Here is a 16,122-nt window from a genome sequence, read left to right on the forward strand (position 1 = left end):
AGTCATGAGGTTTACTCCTCCACAGAAATCATAAAATCATGGAATTTTACAGCTGGAAAGAACCTTAGAGATCTGCTAAGTACAGCACCAGCTAATTTTTTTTTTTTATTATTCAAATAACAAATTGTTTCACTTAATCATAGATTCTCAGCATTAGGAAGAACTTCAGAGTCCATGTGAACACTTCCCAACAATTAGTAAATTGAGTTTTTGCCCCTCCCCCCCCAAAAAATCCACTTAGAGAAAATTCCTCTATCTCCTGAAGCAACCTATTTTGCTTAGGGATAGTTTTAATTATTGGGAACTGTACTTTCTGCTCTCAGACCTCAATTTGCTTCTGTGCCCATTCTATCCATCATTCCTTGTTATGCCAGCTGGGACTAAACCAAGAAAGTCTTTTTATTCCCTCTTCCACGTGACAATCTTTCCAATATTTCAAGATAATGATATCATCCTCCTTAACTCTTTTCTTCTCCAAGTTAAATATCCCCCATTCCTTCAAATGATTCTCACACTTGCAGTTTTCAATCATGCTGGTTGCCCTCCTCTGGATGACTGCTTTCCATCATATCATTGTTCTTTATAAAACATGGCATTCAAAACTGAAAATAATAACGATCCAGGGCAAAGTACAGTGTACTGTTTTCTCCTAGTCTTGGACGCCCTGACTCAATGTAATTTAAGCTTCTTGACTGTCACATTGATATAACTTGAGCTTGCAGTCATAATGAGCTTGTTTTCCTCCAAGACCCCTATATCTTTTTCAGATGAATTGCTTTCTAGCCATGTCTCTCACAACTTATACTTTTATAATTGAAAGTTGTTTTAATCCAAGAATTAAGACCGTATTTATCTCCATTAGATGTGATCTTTCCAATGTTCTAATCTTTTCTTTTTAATCTTGACTAATATCTAATATGATAGCTTTTTCTTCATCTGTGTCATTTCTATCTTTATCCAAGTCTCCCATATTTATTTTAAACAGCACAAATCTCTTTTGGGTACATCACTGGAGGCCAACTTTCTTGCTTGATTTGAGTCCATTTGATAATTTCCTATTTGAATATAAAAGTAAAAATTATGTTACTATTGAGTATTTTTTCCTTCTTTAAACAAAAGCTATAAAATATCACATCCAAATTGAATGATGCAATTTCTGAATAAGAATTGATACCTGAACAAGAAAATACCTCAAAATTAGCACAGATAGAATGGAATAATCTTTTACTTTGATGCATGAGGTAAAATCTAAAGCATTACAACCACTATTCTGTGGTTTGGCCATAAAGGAAAAACATCATTGACATTTTTCACTCCAATAAAATATCATTTTATGGAGAATATATGTAGCTTGCCAAAGCATAAAGTACTTAATATGAGAGATGAGGTCAGCTCTTGATTGATAGCATACACAGATTTCAGAGAAATCTGTTTCTTAGAACATTGGCATTTTTTCCCCACTGTCCTCATGTTTCCAATTCTTTAAAGGTATTTTTGGATAAAAATGAAAGGTTGTTATCTTTTTCATAAGAATGAACTTATGAGGATTAATTTCATCCTTTAAAAAAAAAGAAAAATTACTTGACTCTAAAATATTAACCTTGTTCCTTCTCATATTCCCAATGATAATGCATTCTTTCAACTTGAAAGCAAGTTAGACTTCTTGTAAATTTTATTCAACTTAAGAAATGATTATTAACCATAAATTATTGGTAAGGAACTATGTAGGTGAATATTCTAGACATCCATCCCAAGTAATGCATTAATGACAAAAATATGAATTTATTTTATGAATTTAACTACATTATCTCCTTTGAGCTTCACAAGAATATCAGACATTATCCCCATTTTACAAAAGAGAAGACAAAGATTCATAGCTAGAAAGAGTCAAAGGAGAGATGTGAACCTACCTAACTCCAAGACTATCTCTCAGTGGTCCTCAAACTTTTTAAATAGGGGGCCAGTTCACTGTGACAGGGCCGGACTATAGTAAACACACAAAAGCTCATACTCTGTCTCCGCCCCTCAGCCCATTTGCCATAACCTGGCAGGCCCTATAGCATAAATGTTCTCAGCGGGCTGCATGTGGTCCGCAGGCCGTAGTTTGAGAACCCCTGCATGCTATTTCCTTCAAAAACAGACTACTGGCTTATAAACCAATTAATATACTACGCCACTTTGAGTACAACTTACTTTAATTTTCAATAATAAGCTAAAATAACAATGGCAATTATACCAATATAGTATTCAGCACTCCATGAAAGACCTACAGTACTTCCCATAAATTATTTAGTTTATTCTCACAAGCATGCTTTATTTTGTTCTAAAGACCTCTCTTTACTTCAGCATATATAATAATGCACTGACATCATAATAGCGTCATGATTTATTTAATGGAAAACATTTCTGGATAGAAACTTCACAAATGAAATCTTGACCTCAAAAAAATATGAGTTCCTTGCAAGCAAAGATTACACCACTCTTTGGGTTTGTATATCCAATAACACATTAAATTGAAGTTTACTTGATCTAGGTAAAATGGAAAAGAGGACAGTTTTTCTTTAACTTTTATTCAAATGATTACTCTTTAGTAATATAAAAATAGTGTAACAGTATACACTGAAACCTTTCAGCAAGACAGTTTTCCCCACTAGGCAATATAGTTGTTGACCCATGAAAATTATTAAACATCAAGTCTAAAAACCAAGTTTCAATTTTGAATTAATTTGCACATTAATATTTTCTTTTCCCTCCTATTGATCCCACACATTTAAAATATATATATATGCACATTGTTCCTTTTAACCTGGTATGGCAGTAATGTGAAGCACCACAGTCCTTTTAAAGGGTATTGCTCTAACAAGCCAACCAGGTATAAACAGGAGTTTTATATCCATTGGTAAATTTTACTTAGGTGTAGTTAGGTTGAGGGAAAGGAAAATAGAGAGACAAATACTGTAATTGTATAAGGTTTTATTCACCTCACTCCTAAAATACAGTACTGTTGGCATATGTCTCAATAAATGGGCTTCAAAGAGGAGTTATAGCAGTGTAAAAATAGTTTCCCTGATTTCACATGCTCTTTAGTGCTCCCAGGGCTCAAAATGGCTTTTAAAATTATTTTTTCAGGCTCTTAGTGTTATATACCCCAGATTGTGATGGGATATATATTGCTCCACCCAATTCCCAAGGGTGAAGTTGAAGTAGAGGGAAATTAAGACAGCTTGGCACCATCCCACTCCAAGAGAGTCCCAATTGGAAAGATTAGTTTTCCCTGCCAGGGAGACATGACTTTAATATATATATGTAATATATAATATATATATTAAAGGGTTAAGAGAGGGAGAGAATGATGATGCTTTAAGTAAGAAATGATCATCCTCACTTCCTGATAGAAATTTTGATCAAATCCATTATCTCCTCATTAGAAAAGGAGTTGGGAGTAGGAGGAATCCACTTTCTAGAATTAGCCTGTTCTGTGGTCTTTTGATCTTCAAAGTATTCCAATGAAGTTCCCAACATAGTTCCCAACGTAGTTAATGGAAAAGGTTCTGAATCCACAATCAACATATCAGGACCAGTACTTCATGATCATCAACAAAACTTTTCTTCATTATCCAGGAATATGCTACAATTTCTCATTAATATTGTGATATGACAGTTCCAGTTCTAGGTGATGTTTTACAAAGCACTAGATAAACTTTTGCCTTTCCTATATTAACGTCAAATAGAATTGCTCCTCAAGTAATGAGTTAGGAAATTCCAGCAATAAAATTTTAAATATTATTTCACAGGATAATAAATTTAGAGTTGGAAAAAAAGTCAATGGTTATCAAGTCCAATCCCTGAATTCTTCTAACAAGAAAACTTACTTGGCCTAGAGAATTAGTCCTTTACTCAGGGTCAAAGATCAGAAATAGGATTTAATTACAGATCTTCTGACACCAATACAGGATTAAGATTTTAAGATAGCTAAATAATTTCTAATGACTATTATTAATGGATATTCAAAATAGTGTCAAAATTTAGATTTTGCTAGTGACACATATTTAGTCATCAATTCTAGAGAAAAAAAAAAAAAACAAAAACAAAACTTGTGATTGTGGAGCTATTTCCAATCCTTTGTGACCTCATTTAGGATTTTCCTATTTCCTTCTCCAGTTCATTTTACAGATAAAGAAACTGAGGCAAATATGAGACTTGCCCAGGGTCACACAGCTAATAAGTATCTGAGGCCAGATTTGAATTTAGGAAGCTGAGTCTTCCAACTTCAGCCCACTGTATCATCTAGCTGCCCTGCCTCCCTCCCCCCATATCCCTACTGACACACATATAACTTAGAAACACATTTTTTTCTTTCTTGCTCTTAATCTAGTAATTATAGCAACTCCAAATGTGTTACAACTGAGATTTCCATTAATATCTGCCACAGGAGGAAAGAGCAATTAAAAATTAATTTTCTATCTACTTTTCTACTCTCCAAGATTTTTAATTTAAATAATAAATTCCACTTTGATTAGAAAGCCTTACAGAAATGTTTGCATTTCACATTTTACTCTTTATAGCAAGAAGCTAGGCTAAACAAAATTCTTCAAAGATTGTCCATCTACCTTTTTAAAGTAGAAGGCTTCAACTAAAAAATTAGCAATCCAAAAAGACATAGGAAGACTTACACAGTAATGTAAAATGAAGCAGAAGAAAAATAATGACTTCAAAATATAAATGGTTGGAAAAAAATCTAAAGTATACACTATGTAACTAGAAGTACTAAAATTGCCACAAAGAGAAGATACAAGACCTTCCCTTCAGACATAGAGAACTGTGAATGTGATCACAGCAAACAATGTGAAATTTGGTAAATGTTTCGGTTAATTTCACTGATTTTTTTTCCTTCCTCTTTCTATTTTTTTTAATTTTTTATTGTTATAAATGGCTCATTGAGTGGAGTAGAGAGCTTCAGAAATTTAAAAAAATTGTACAAAATAAAAAATGTCAAGGATTCCTTTTTTTATTTTTTAATGAAAAGACCTAGAAGTGAAAAAAAAAAAACACAAGGAAGCACAATTGAAAAGGGATAGTTCTGATAATGCTCTTTCAATTTAACACACACACACACACACACACACACACACACACACACACACACATTTATTTTTTTTTTAATACAACTTGTATGCAAAATTTCAGTTTCATATTTAATCCATTTTTGTTCTTTGTATATATTGGAATATTTATGTTTGTTGATATTTAAGTACATATTTTTTAAAAAGAGTCTAAAAAACATGCCAAAAACAGTTGATAAGTCAAATAATTTTCAAGTTGGAAAAGACTATCTGGTCCAATCCATATTTCAAAAACAAATTCATTTTTTTTTTTTTTTGCTGAGCCAATTGGAGTTAAGTGACTTGTCTAGGGTCACATTGCCAGGAAGTGTTAAGGAGCCACATTTGAATTCCGGTCCTCCATGACTTCTGGGCTAGTGCTCTATCCATTGTACCACCTTAACTGCCCCAACAATTCCTTTTTTAAAAAAAATCTCACCATTCAGTTGTTACTAGATTTCACAGCTCAGGATTTAGCTCCTATCTTTTAAAAACAAATTATGTCCCTTCAAAGAACAATGGTCTAATTTACATCTATCCATCTTGCAAAACATTAATATTTGGGGGATGGAGGTAGTCTTACAAAGAAATTTGAATGAGTGAAGAACCTTCCTCCCTATTTACATAAGTACAACTTTTATTCAGAACTCTATCATCTCTCAGTTAGTTATTGCAATAGCTTACTGGGTCTCTACCTCAATTTGCTTGCCACTTCAGTCTACCTTCCCCACACCGCCAAAGTAACTTTCCTTAAGCAAGATCAGCCATGTTACTCCTTTTCTCCTATGATTTCCTATTGCTCTGAAATATAAACTCCTCTGGTGACCTTTTAAAAACCCCTTTATCACCTTGCCCAAACCCATCTTTCCAGCCTAATTTGAACCTTATTTCTCTTTTCAGCAATCTCTGATCCAATCAAATTGTCCTTTTCTTTATTCCTCAAAACAAAACCCTTCATCTGTCTCTAAAGCCTTTGCACTTCAATGACTGGAATACATACCTTCCTCATCTCCATTTCATAGGATTCTTTTCCTTCAAAATTCAGCTCAACGGAAGACTAGATAATGCAGTGGATTCCTTGAAATCAGGAGTTCAAATCCAGTCTCAGACACTCAAAATTTACTGTGTGAGCCTGGGCAATCATTTAAGCCCAAACCCCACCCCCCCAAAAAAAAGGCAAGGGAAGAGGAGACAACTCAAGCACAACTTTCTAAGGAAGGCTTCATTAATCCTTCAGCTTCTAACTATTCTATTGAACATTTTAAATGTATATTACTTATAAATACAAAGATACATATTTCTCCTAGACAGAATACTAGCTCATGTAGGGATTGCTTCATTCATTACACTTATATTCCTAGCATGTGACACAATGCCTAGTACATTCAGTTGTTTCTCTGATTCTTCATGACTCCATAGTCTTCTCCAGCTCATTGAGAACAAAGTGACTTGCCTAGGTCACCCAGCTAGTAAGTGCCTAAGGGCAGGTTTTAACTCAGAAAAATGACAGGCCCTGTACTTTATTCACTGTACCACCTTGCTGCCTTTCTGGGAGTATATACTAGGTGCTTAGTAAATACTTGATATATTGACTGAATTTTAAAATGCAGAAGAAACCTTATTCCATAGCAACCGAATTTCATTCTCCAATAGTGTTCTACTCACAAAAAAGAAAAAAAAAAAAAAAAAAAAAAAAGAGTAAAACAATAATAAAAGACTCAAAATGAGGCTAAGAAGCTGGCTTTTATTTCTGTTGATTGGTTGACTTTGTTACTTTCCGGTCATGTCTGACGCTAGGTTTTTCTTGGCAGTTACTGGAGTAATTTGCCATTTCCTTCTCCAGCACATTTACAGATAAGGGAACTGAGGCAAACGGGTAAGTGGCTTGCACAATGTCACACAGCTACCAAGTGTCTGAAGCCAAATTAGAACTCAAGAAGATGAATGACTCCAGGACTAACACTTTAACCATTGCATTACCAAGCTGCCCATTGATCAATTTTGAGAACTTGTTTTTTTATTAATAGATTTCGTGAAATACACAGGGGAAAGAAATGTATTTCAAAGTAAATTTTAGGGGGAGATAAAAATGTATAAAGGAAAGGATGTTTCCATGGTATGAGAGAAATTTGTTAGAGTATGAGATTCTCAAAAACGGAATTTTGACAATGTAATCTAGATCAATATTATCTGAGATAAGCCTACATCTATAAAAAGAGGAAAAGAAAATATACATAACATCCCTTAGTTGTTGCTTGCCCTTCATTTTTTAAGATCACCAATGTTCATGGAGTGATATCTTAACTTCCCAATGAAATCAGATTTAAATGAGGCAAAGACGAACATAGTTGTTAGTCACATTCTCCTTCTAATCATCCAAGTCCAGTGGCAAGACAAAAAGTCAAGATGATAGGAATTCAGTGGATGATCTTGGCATCTTCAATGTCTAATAATAATGTCTAATAATGACTAAATTCTATGCACTTCACAGTACTTACTTCAGCCACCTTCATGGTCCATTGGAACAATTTGTCCTCCTACTTCAAGTTTCCTTGTGCTTGGGTTAACATCCCCCTTAAATCACTGATGGTTTTGAGGTATGCTGATTATCCTCAATCTGGTTTAACTTGTCTATGAAGGTTTTACAGGGCTGTGGTTATTGTGCATGCTACAACTTTTTGAGGCTGGGGTTAACTGACTTGTTCAGGGTCACACAGCTAGGAAGTGTTAAGTATCTGAGATCAGATTTGAACTCGGGTCTTCCTGAATTCAAGGCTGGTGCTCTATCCACTGCCTACCTAGCCACCTAGCTGCCACCTAGCTGCCCCCGTAAATGATAATCTTTTAAAGCACTGTCAACATTGTAGTCAATGAATGGACTTTTCCCTTTTCAGAAGATGCACAAATGTCCTTAGCAGCTTAAGTCATATTATCAGATGGTTGCAGGGTGTGATAATGAAGTCTTTCAATGGGCTGCTGAGCTAGAACTCTGGTTATAGTGAAGGAATAACTTGACCATAAGATCTCCTCCTCTGTCTTTCTTCAAAGCCTAAAGACTGTTGGGGAAGGCAGATGAAACAAGTCTTATCTCTACCCAGTTTTAATGTTCTACAAGGCAAGGGATAGAGCAGTTGCTTTTATTTGTTTTACAATAAGATTACTGATCAGCAACTTTGTGGATTTAGGCTTTCCTAGGCCAAGAAGGAAGTGGCTTTAGGAGCCATTTAAAGTAGTCTTCTCCATTTACAGCACCAGCAAAAGAGGAGTGGGCTGGTTTGGATCACAATTGGTATAGACAGTGTTCATTATAGGTGAAATGTGAAATATCTAATCAGTAGCAGGAAAAGGTCAGTTCTAAAAACTGTAGGCCAATGTGCTAGATTTCAATCCCTAGAACTGTAGAGTATATGGTTAAAATCAGACATCACTTAGAAAAGGAAGCAATGATTATTAAAGACTGAAGTTCACTTTTAGAAGTCATGATATGGCTAATATGAAAATGTTTTACTTGATTGAACATGTATAATCTATATCAAAGCATTTGCCTTCTCAAGGAGGTAAGAGGGGAGAAGGGAGGCAATATCAAAGTCAAAAATTATAAAAAATTAATGTTAAAAATTGCCTTTTCATGTAAAAATAAATTTCTTTGAAGACATGCTAGAATAATCTCCTTTCCTTTGTGAAGTATTAGAATTTTAAGTACTGATTTCCAGCATGTGATTTTTGCTTCCCTCCATGAATGGAGGTTGAAGATCCCAAGACTTTTTAAGACTTTTAAGAGCTAGGTGGCTCAGTGGATAAAACACTGACCCTGGAGTCAAGAGCTCAAATTCAAACTCTTGCTGTGGGACTCTTGGACAAGTCAGTCATTCTGATAACCTCCAAAATTTTCAAAAAAATTATTAAAAACAAATCCTAAAAGATTTGCTTGAGGCTTGATCACATTTGTGATTACAGCTATAAAAACAGGAAGCAAAATTTGAACACAGGTCTTTTGAATTCTGGTCCAGCATTCTTTCCTCTACTAGATTATTAGATGGACCAGGATGTCGAGTTTACTTGATTTCAGCAAGGCTGACTTCATCAGTCTGGGTAGAGAATACGGAGCTATTTTTAGAGCTGTGATGATATATGAAGCAAGTACACCATATAGTCAATTACTGATCTTGGTAGGTCAACAACATGGTTGAAGATTTTTTCCATTAGCTCAGTAAATGAAATTGTCTTCAAAAGCACCAATTTTTTTTTTTTTGGCTGCCTTAACCTCTGGGAGGTGATGTGATTCCACTTCCATCACAACTCACACTTACCTCACAAGACCATGGGAGATAAGGGGATTATAAGATTCTTCAGCAAAGTAATATGCCCCCCCATTACCTCCTTGACCTTTTGTTTTCTAGGAAAAGAAAACTCCAACTATGGAAGGTTAAAGGCTAGGAAAATAAGCCACAAAAGTCTAGGAATCTAGGCCAGATGTTGCAGCCAGAACATGGAGTGGGCTTGAGACTCAGAGTCCTGAAGCCAATAGGCCATACAAACTTCAGTATACCAATGTTTTGTAAAAATGACAGTTCCAGCTGCACACCACTTCCTATCCACCTGAGATCTAAGGGGTACGTATTTTTCTCAAGTGTTATAAAAGACATTTGTACATTTGTTATTACAGCTTTTGTAAAAGTTCCATGTTTTAATGGAACAGGGATGTTAGTCACTGTACTAACAGGGTTCAGAACTGATAGGGGCTTAAAGCAATGGCAGAGAAAACAAATTCCTCAGGATGCCAAAGAACCAAAGAGGTGAACCTTGCAGGTACATAGAGCCCAAATATTAATACTATAGTATCAATACAAAGTGTCCCAAAAATCTTAGTTTTAAACACCAATAACTTTTTAGGCTTAATTGTTTTACTAAGATTTGCTAGTATACCAAAACTTTTGGTAACCGGTTTTTCAAACTTTGCATATACTAATCTGCATGCATGATTTTTCACAGTACAAGTCCTGCCAGGTAGCAATTCACAAGTGTTTGAATTAAAATTCCTAGACATGCTCCCATGACCTGACCCCTGCTTCTTTCCAATCTCAAAATATGCATTCTCTTAAAAACTAGTCTGTTATCCAAGTATAATATTCTATAACTCCTATCTACCTTGTTTTGCAGTTCACCCATGTCTGGAATGTATTCCTTTCTCCACCTTTCCCTGAGCCTTCTCTACTTGTCATGTTCCAAACCGATCTACCTCTCCCTCTTCACTGACAAGTTTCTGAATCCCTTCCTTCAGTGCCTAAAATGTAGTTTGAAAAACCACATGAAGTGAGTAGTTGTCATGACCCAGACCTACAGTTCCAATATTAACAATTAGGGCTGGAGCAGAGGCCATAAGGTTGATTAGTAGTACCCATCTTTCCACTTTCTTTTCAAATCATTCCATTCCAAACCGTTCTACCTATTTCATCCATAGTGATTGTTGACGACTGGAAAGATTTGGGTGTAGAATACCAGAAGATTAAAAAGGGACCATTATAGTGTGCTTCGTCTTCAAGATATCCCAGTCTGTCTGCTCCCTAAGCAGAGGAATTAAAGGTCTTCCTCTCCTTAGAAAGATCTTTTCAGTTGGGTTTGCTTTCCCTTTTAGGAGTGGGGCATAGTTTTTGATGTTGGTTTTATTTACAAAAAGAGCTCAGGCATTTAGGGTTAGGGTTAGAATGCATTTTTGAGAAAACAGGATGCAAGGTGTTAATCTAAATACAAATACTACTACTCTTGAGGCCAGTAAAATTTACTTTGTGACTTCATATAAGTTTGACACTCAAACTGGCAGAATGGAAAAGAGGTCAAGTTATGCAAGGACCATGTGTGGCAGGCCCCAAACTGCAGCTGTCAGAAGAACCCCTTTGCAGAAGTAATAAATTACATGTTTACAAAGCTTTCTCCCATTGCATGAAATAGAAATTTGATTTGTCCACAGCTATTATTGGATTAAAATAATTTTTTCCACAACTTGGAAGATATGGCAAAGATTCACAAAGTGCAAGAGAGCACAATTTCAAAATCAAAACAGGTTTTTAAAATAGTGTAGGTTCCCCTGAATCTACTTTAATCTAGATGAACAGCTAACACAAATCCACATTTAACAAGTCAAATGTCCTAGGCAACTGTCACAATGTACCCCCATATACATATAAGTAAAAATCTGATTTGCACCAAGTTCTTTTCCTAAAAATGACAGATATACTAATATAACTATTTTTAGGCAAAGTATTAGATATTATCCAAAATAACAGCTAATACAACAAATCAAATTAGACCAAAGCTTTTATTTATTCATTTCTTGCATTTAAAATATTCTTCGATGACATCTTTGGCCTGAGATTCCTTGCCATAGTCCTAAAAGAAATTAAGGAGCACTTTTAAATTTATGAACAGCATTTTTGAACTCACATTTCACAACACTAACCTTAGTGAATTGCTAAGCAGTAAGAACAGAATTTCAGGAATACACAAAGCAGCTATACAAAGCAAAAGACATCCTTTCAAATTCCATAAAAATATCATGGAATGAAAATGTAGCCACATTTCAGGGACCTCAAGGACCTTTGTCATTGAGGCTCGTACCATGGCTGTACTATTGCCAGCATTTTACTTCTGAAAAACACATTCAGGTAATCCAGATGTAATTAATTACACTGGCTTTTAGGAATTCATAGCATTTTTTTCAGATTCTAAAAAGACACTTGAAGGGGAAAAAGGTTAATTATTGCCATTAAAAAAAAATCCCATTTAAAACATCAAATTAAGGCCCAAAACCTTTTTTCCCCATATTTACACTCCTCACATTATAACAAGAGGCAAATTATTTTTTAACCTTACTGGTCTAAAGCCATTTACTGAATTGATAACCAGAATGAGTATTTAAATATATAATATTTAATACTATACGATATTATAAAATATTCAATATTTAAACTCACCTTAACAACCACGCAACTGCAGCCAACCACTTTTCGGGGTTTTCCCTCTCTATCAATTTTACAGAGGCCTACCCATTCACCCAGCTTCTTGTTGTCATCAACCTGTTTAAAAAAAAAATGTTGAAGATGGCACTATACAGGCACAACAAAATCAAAAAAGTTAAGTAAGCTGCCGTATGCTCAGAAATATTGGGTGACATGGCTGTTCTCTTCAACATTCTCAGTAGAGGGAGCCAAGTTATCATCATGTACAGCAGTTTCAAAACAGAACCCATTAACTCCAACCAATATTTTTTCCTGTCTCATTCATCTATCTTCAGTAATATAAAAAAAGTACATGCAATCCTGTTTACAAACGGTTTGCTAAGATCTTAAAAAAAGCAAATTGAAGCATGTGATTCTTCCTTAAGTTGCAGTCAATAGCAACTTATATTCATTCTTATAATTAGAAATTATCATTTAAGAAACTCACCTTGATCAAGTTGATTTGGTGTTCAGCACACAGGGCCTCAACCAACTTTACATACATAGGTTCATCACAGTTGGAAGCAAGAACACAAAGATGGGCTTGGCGCCTAAAAGACACAAAATTATTGTTACAGTCTAGCACGTTTTTATAAACATCAGGCTTACATACACATTAGTTTAATGTTGAAAGTTTTTTTTTCCTGTTTGTACTGGCTACATTGGCAATGAACAGCATGATACTACCATAAAATACCCAGCAGATCAACCCAATATAGTGGTCTTAAGTCTGGCATTTTGGTATCCTGATGTGTTTTCCTAACCAAAGTTTTATATTTCTGCTATTTAGTTGTTACCAAAGAGCTCTGAAAGCTTATGGGCAATCAACAAAGCATGCACTCTGAAAGCTTTAGCTTGTATCAGCTTTTGTGAATCAACATAGGATCAACCACTAGATATAGAGGGTTGTTACCTGTTGCTGGATCAGACATCGAATTAGAATCCATTTTTAAATTGTGCAGCAGCATTCCCAAGGTGCTAAGGTTGAAAGGGATTCATGACAGGTACTGCTGAAGTACATCCAGTCGATGTTTCCATTGGATTGAACTGTTCAGTCTATACCAAAGTGAATTGAACTGACTTGAAATTCATCCATTTTAGAAAGCTTTCAAAACTTACAATTTTTAAAACCAAATTAGGTAGTTTTTTTAACACATGCATACTTTGCCAACGTAACTAGTCTTGAAAAAAAAACTCTTTCAACTAGACCCAATAAGTATATTTTAAATAGCTCTTATCAAAGTTAATTGTTGATTACTTGGTCAGTTGTACCAAGTAAAAAGTGGCTATTTTGGTTTGTCCTGAAATACAAAATTGAGTTTGAGAGAATAAAGAAATTTTTATGGTGTCAGATAATTAGAATAGCATTTAAGCTGTAGTCCTTGAAATTTTATAAATGTACTTCAATATAACTTGTCAGTATCTCATGCTATTTTTTTGCACTTCCAATTTCCAAGGCAAGGGCACAGGTTTTTAGCAGTCTGCCAAAGGCATGTTATTAAAAAAAAAAAAAAACCGACACACCTCATTGACTTTTCTCATTTAGAATACACTGGCTACAGGTTTGTCAGACTGTTTTTTATCACTCATAAATAGAGTGAAGGGGTATCCGACAATCAAAGTCATCATTCAAACACTGTAGATTTTCAAAGCAAAAATTTATTGGAACTAATTTTCATTCCTAATTTTACAAAAATGTAAAAAGCAAAATTTAGTCAAAATAAAAAACTGCTGGTATATTTCAAACAATGTTACCATTTACACATATATACTCAATTAGGAGAACTTATCACTACTTAAAATGTTTCTACTAAACCTTTACAAAATCGTTATCAGGACATTTCTAATTGGAAAATCTTTCCAGACTTATGAAGCAAGTTTCCCGAACCCCAAATCATTAAAAGTACAACAAACTACTTTCCAGTAAAATATAATTTAAACGGTGATTAATGAAAACTGCAACATATGTGATTTTTTAACACTTAGAAGCTGGCAATCTTGAGCTCGTTACCAAAGATATTTCATTTTGTGAGGGCAGGTACATAGATCACTTAAAATAAGTCTTTTAAGAAAACTAAAATCTCAAGACCTACTTGTCCAAGGCTTTGGCAGCTTCACGAATTCCACGAGCTAATCCATCGTGGATGAGTGCGGTCTTCAGCACTTCTTGTAGAGCAGTGTTAACGTCCATTACACCTCCAGCAGCAATGCTGTAATCAAAGTATATCATCAAAAGACTGCTCGCTTTAGTCCACCAAAGTGGCCAGCCACGTGAAAGAGGCTTGGGTCTGCAAGTGCCCCAAGTTGGGGAAATGGGAAGGAGCAAGCAGCTCTGCTTTCCCCACCTGCGGAGTAAACTAGACAGAAGATGGGAGTCTAAAAGAGGCGCCAAACCCCCAGGCCGAGGTGCGCACGTGGCCGCGCCGCAGGAGCGGCCGAATAAAGGTTACACATCTCCAGAGGATTCCTCTCCCTTAAGGCTCACCCCTCCCCCACAACCCCCGCGCTTACCCTTCCTCGGCCATGGCAGCGGTTCACGGGTGAAGCTAAATCTTGAAAACACTGAAATAACATTGAAAAAAAAGAACAAGCACGTCAAGTAAGAAGCCAATAGGAGCTCACGCCCACCCCAGAAGCCCCTAGCTCGTGTAAAAGAGTTAAGAATTTAACTTTCGAACGCGCGCAGCCGTCATCAACACTCACCCCGGGAGCCTCAGCCTCCCGCTCGACTCAGCGGCGACAGGGAAAGAGGACCTTCCTCCCCGCCCGAAAGAATTTAAAGGGCTTAGGACCCCTTCCTGCGCATGCTCATTAGTTCTCTCGTTTAGAGGTGTCTGCAGCACTGCCAGACCTTGAGATGTCTATTTCCGGCGATCTCCGCAGAGTCTTTGGCCGGCAGCTACCGGCAGGCATAGGAATGGGCAGTCCCGGCCTGCTCTCCCGGACTGAGGATGGGGCCTGGAGATAGAGTCCCGAGAACACGTACGTGGGTATCCGGATCTGCACGTGGGTTGTGTGCATGGCTAAGTCAGTGTTAGTCCGAATCCTATGGTTCTGAGGTCCTCTTCAGAGCTATGTTAGACTTGGTCCCATTTTTGTGCTCGATCTTAACAGGTCTTTGCCATTCATAGTGGACCGGCCGCTTACACCATATTTACTGTGTCTTAGAGCAAGTCTCTTAACGTCAGCTCTCAATTTTATATGTAAAATGGGAACAATCACAGTCATTTCCTCCCTTCCCCTTCCCTCTCCCCCCCCCCCCCCCCCCCCGGTTATGAGAATCAAATGAGAAACTAATTGTAAAGAGCTCGCTGTAGCATTTAAACTTTTTCCGCTCCCGACCCTTCGTTTTCCCGGAGGAATTTCTATGTGGTCCCGGTATATAGATATATAAAATAGGTATGCAAAATCAAACATTTACTGATAATAAAGCACAATTTCATAATTGCCACATTTAGTTAAAAACCTGGGTGTGTGTCTTACCGAAGGGTGCAGCTATAGTGCTATATAAATATGAGCTATTTTTGTTATGGTTACTGCCCTTTCTGAGTTGTGGGAAGGATCGTATGCAATATTTGAAAAGCCACCTGGCACATAGTAGGTATTTAATCTATTTGTTTTTCAAAGAAAGTCACTCTGCCCTCATCTGACTTAGTCTCACTTAAATCTGCAGGAGACTGGTAAAAAAAAAAAAACTCTTCCAACTCGTTTTCTTGGCAGTAAAATGTTAAGTTCTTCCTTCCTCTTCCGTAACTCAACATTTTCTCTTAAATCAGCCAAAAGGAAAATGGGAGGGGGGAGGGGTAGAATGGAGGGGAGAAAGGGGTGCGAGGAGGAAGCAGTACCTGGAAGGAAGCGCGATTTTGTAACTGTAGACGAGGAGACTGTTTTCATACCTGATCATCACATTCCTAATTTAAGTAATTAAAACTGTGATCACTTGGGGGTGCTCTTTTTTCTTTCTTTCTTTCTTTCTTTTTTTTTTTTTATTTTCCAGATATATGCATGGGTAATTTTACATTGAC

At 36.2% G+C, this 16,122-nt stretch overlaps 2 protein-coding genes and 3 non-coding genes across 7 annotated transcripts in view; 1 reads left to right on the forward strand and 4 right to left on the reverse strand.

Annotated features, from left to right (window-relative positions):
* Nucleotides 1-923: 923 nt before the first annotated feature.
* RPS12 (ribosomal protein S12) lies at nt 924-14,878 on the reverse strand. Of its 2 annotated transcripts, none has more exons than XM_074309806.1 (6): nt 14,801-14,878; nt 14,609-14,659; nt 14,191-14,307; nt 12,546-12,648; nt 12,074-12,175; nt 924-1,055 (listed from the first exon to the last, which is right to left on the reverse strand). In XM_074309806.1, exons 2-6 carry the CDS (start codon nt 14,620-14,622, stop codon nt 978-980), a joined length of 414 nt encoding a protein of 137 aa, XP_074165907.1. In that variant the 5' UTR covers nt 14,623-14,659; nt 14,801-14,878; the 3' UTR covers nt 924-977. The 2 variants fall into 2 exon arrangements, with proteins under 2 accessions (XP_074165907.1, XP_074165908.1); XM_074309807.1 differs by lacking the exon at nt 924-1,055 and adding an exon at nt 11,400-11,489.
* LOC141542061 (small nucleolar RNA SNORA33) lies at nt 11,665-11,795 on the reverse strand. The gene has a single exon (XR_012482065.1). It is a non-coding gene; the product is annotated as a small nucleolar RNA SNORA33 (small nucleolar RNA).
* On the reverse strand, nt 12,245-12,328 carry LOC141542079 (small nucleolar RNA SNORD100). Its single transcript, XR_012482083.1, has one exon. It is a non-coding gene; the product is annotated as a small nucleolar RNA SNORD100 (small nucleolar RNA).
* LOC141542019 (small nucleolar RNA SNORD101) lies at nt 13,660-13,732 on the reverse strand. Its single transcript, XR_012482025.1, has one exon. It is a non-coding gene; the product is annotated as a small nucleolar RNA SNORD101 (small nucleolar RNA).
* An 86-nt stretch (nt 14,879-14,964) lies between the features above and the next one.
* The window catches only part of SLC18B1 (solute carrier family 18 member B1), a 47,853-nt gene continuing 46,695 nt past the window's right edge, over nt 14,965-16,122 (forward strand). For both annotated transcript variants that reach the window (XM_074309804.1, XM_074309805.1), the window contains exon 1: nt 14,965-15,079. The gene's annotated coding sequence lies outside the window, so the exon portion shown is untranslated. The remainder of the gene's footprint in view (nt 15,080-16,122) is intronic.

This window comes from Sminthopsis crassicaudata, chromosome 4, assembly GCF_048593235.1.
Source record: "Sminthopsis crassicaudata isolate SCR6 chromosome 4, ASM4859323v1, whole genome shotgun sequence".
NCBI lineage: Eukaryota > Metazoa > Chordata > Mammalia > Dasyuromorphia > Dasyuridae > Sminthopsis > Sminthopsis crassicaudata.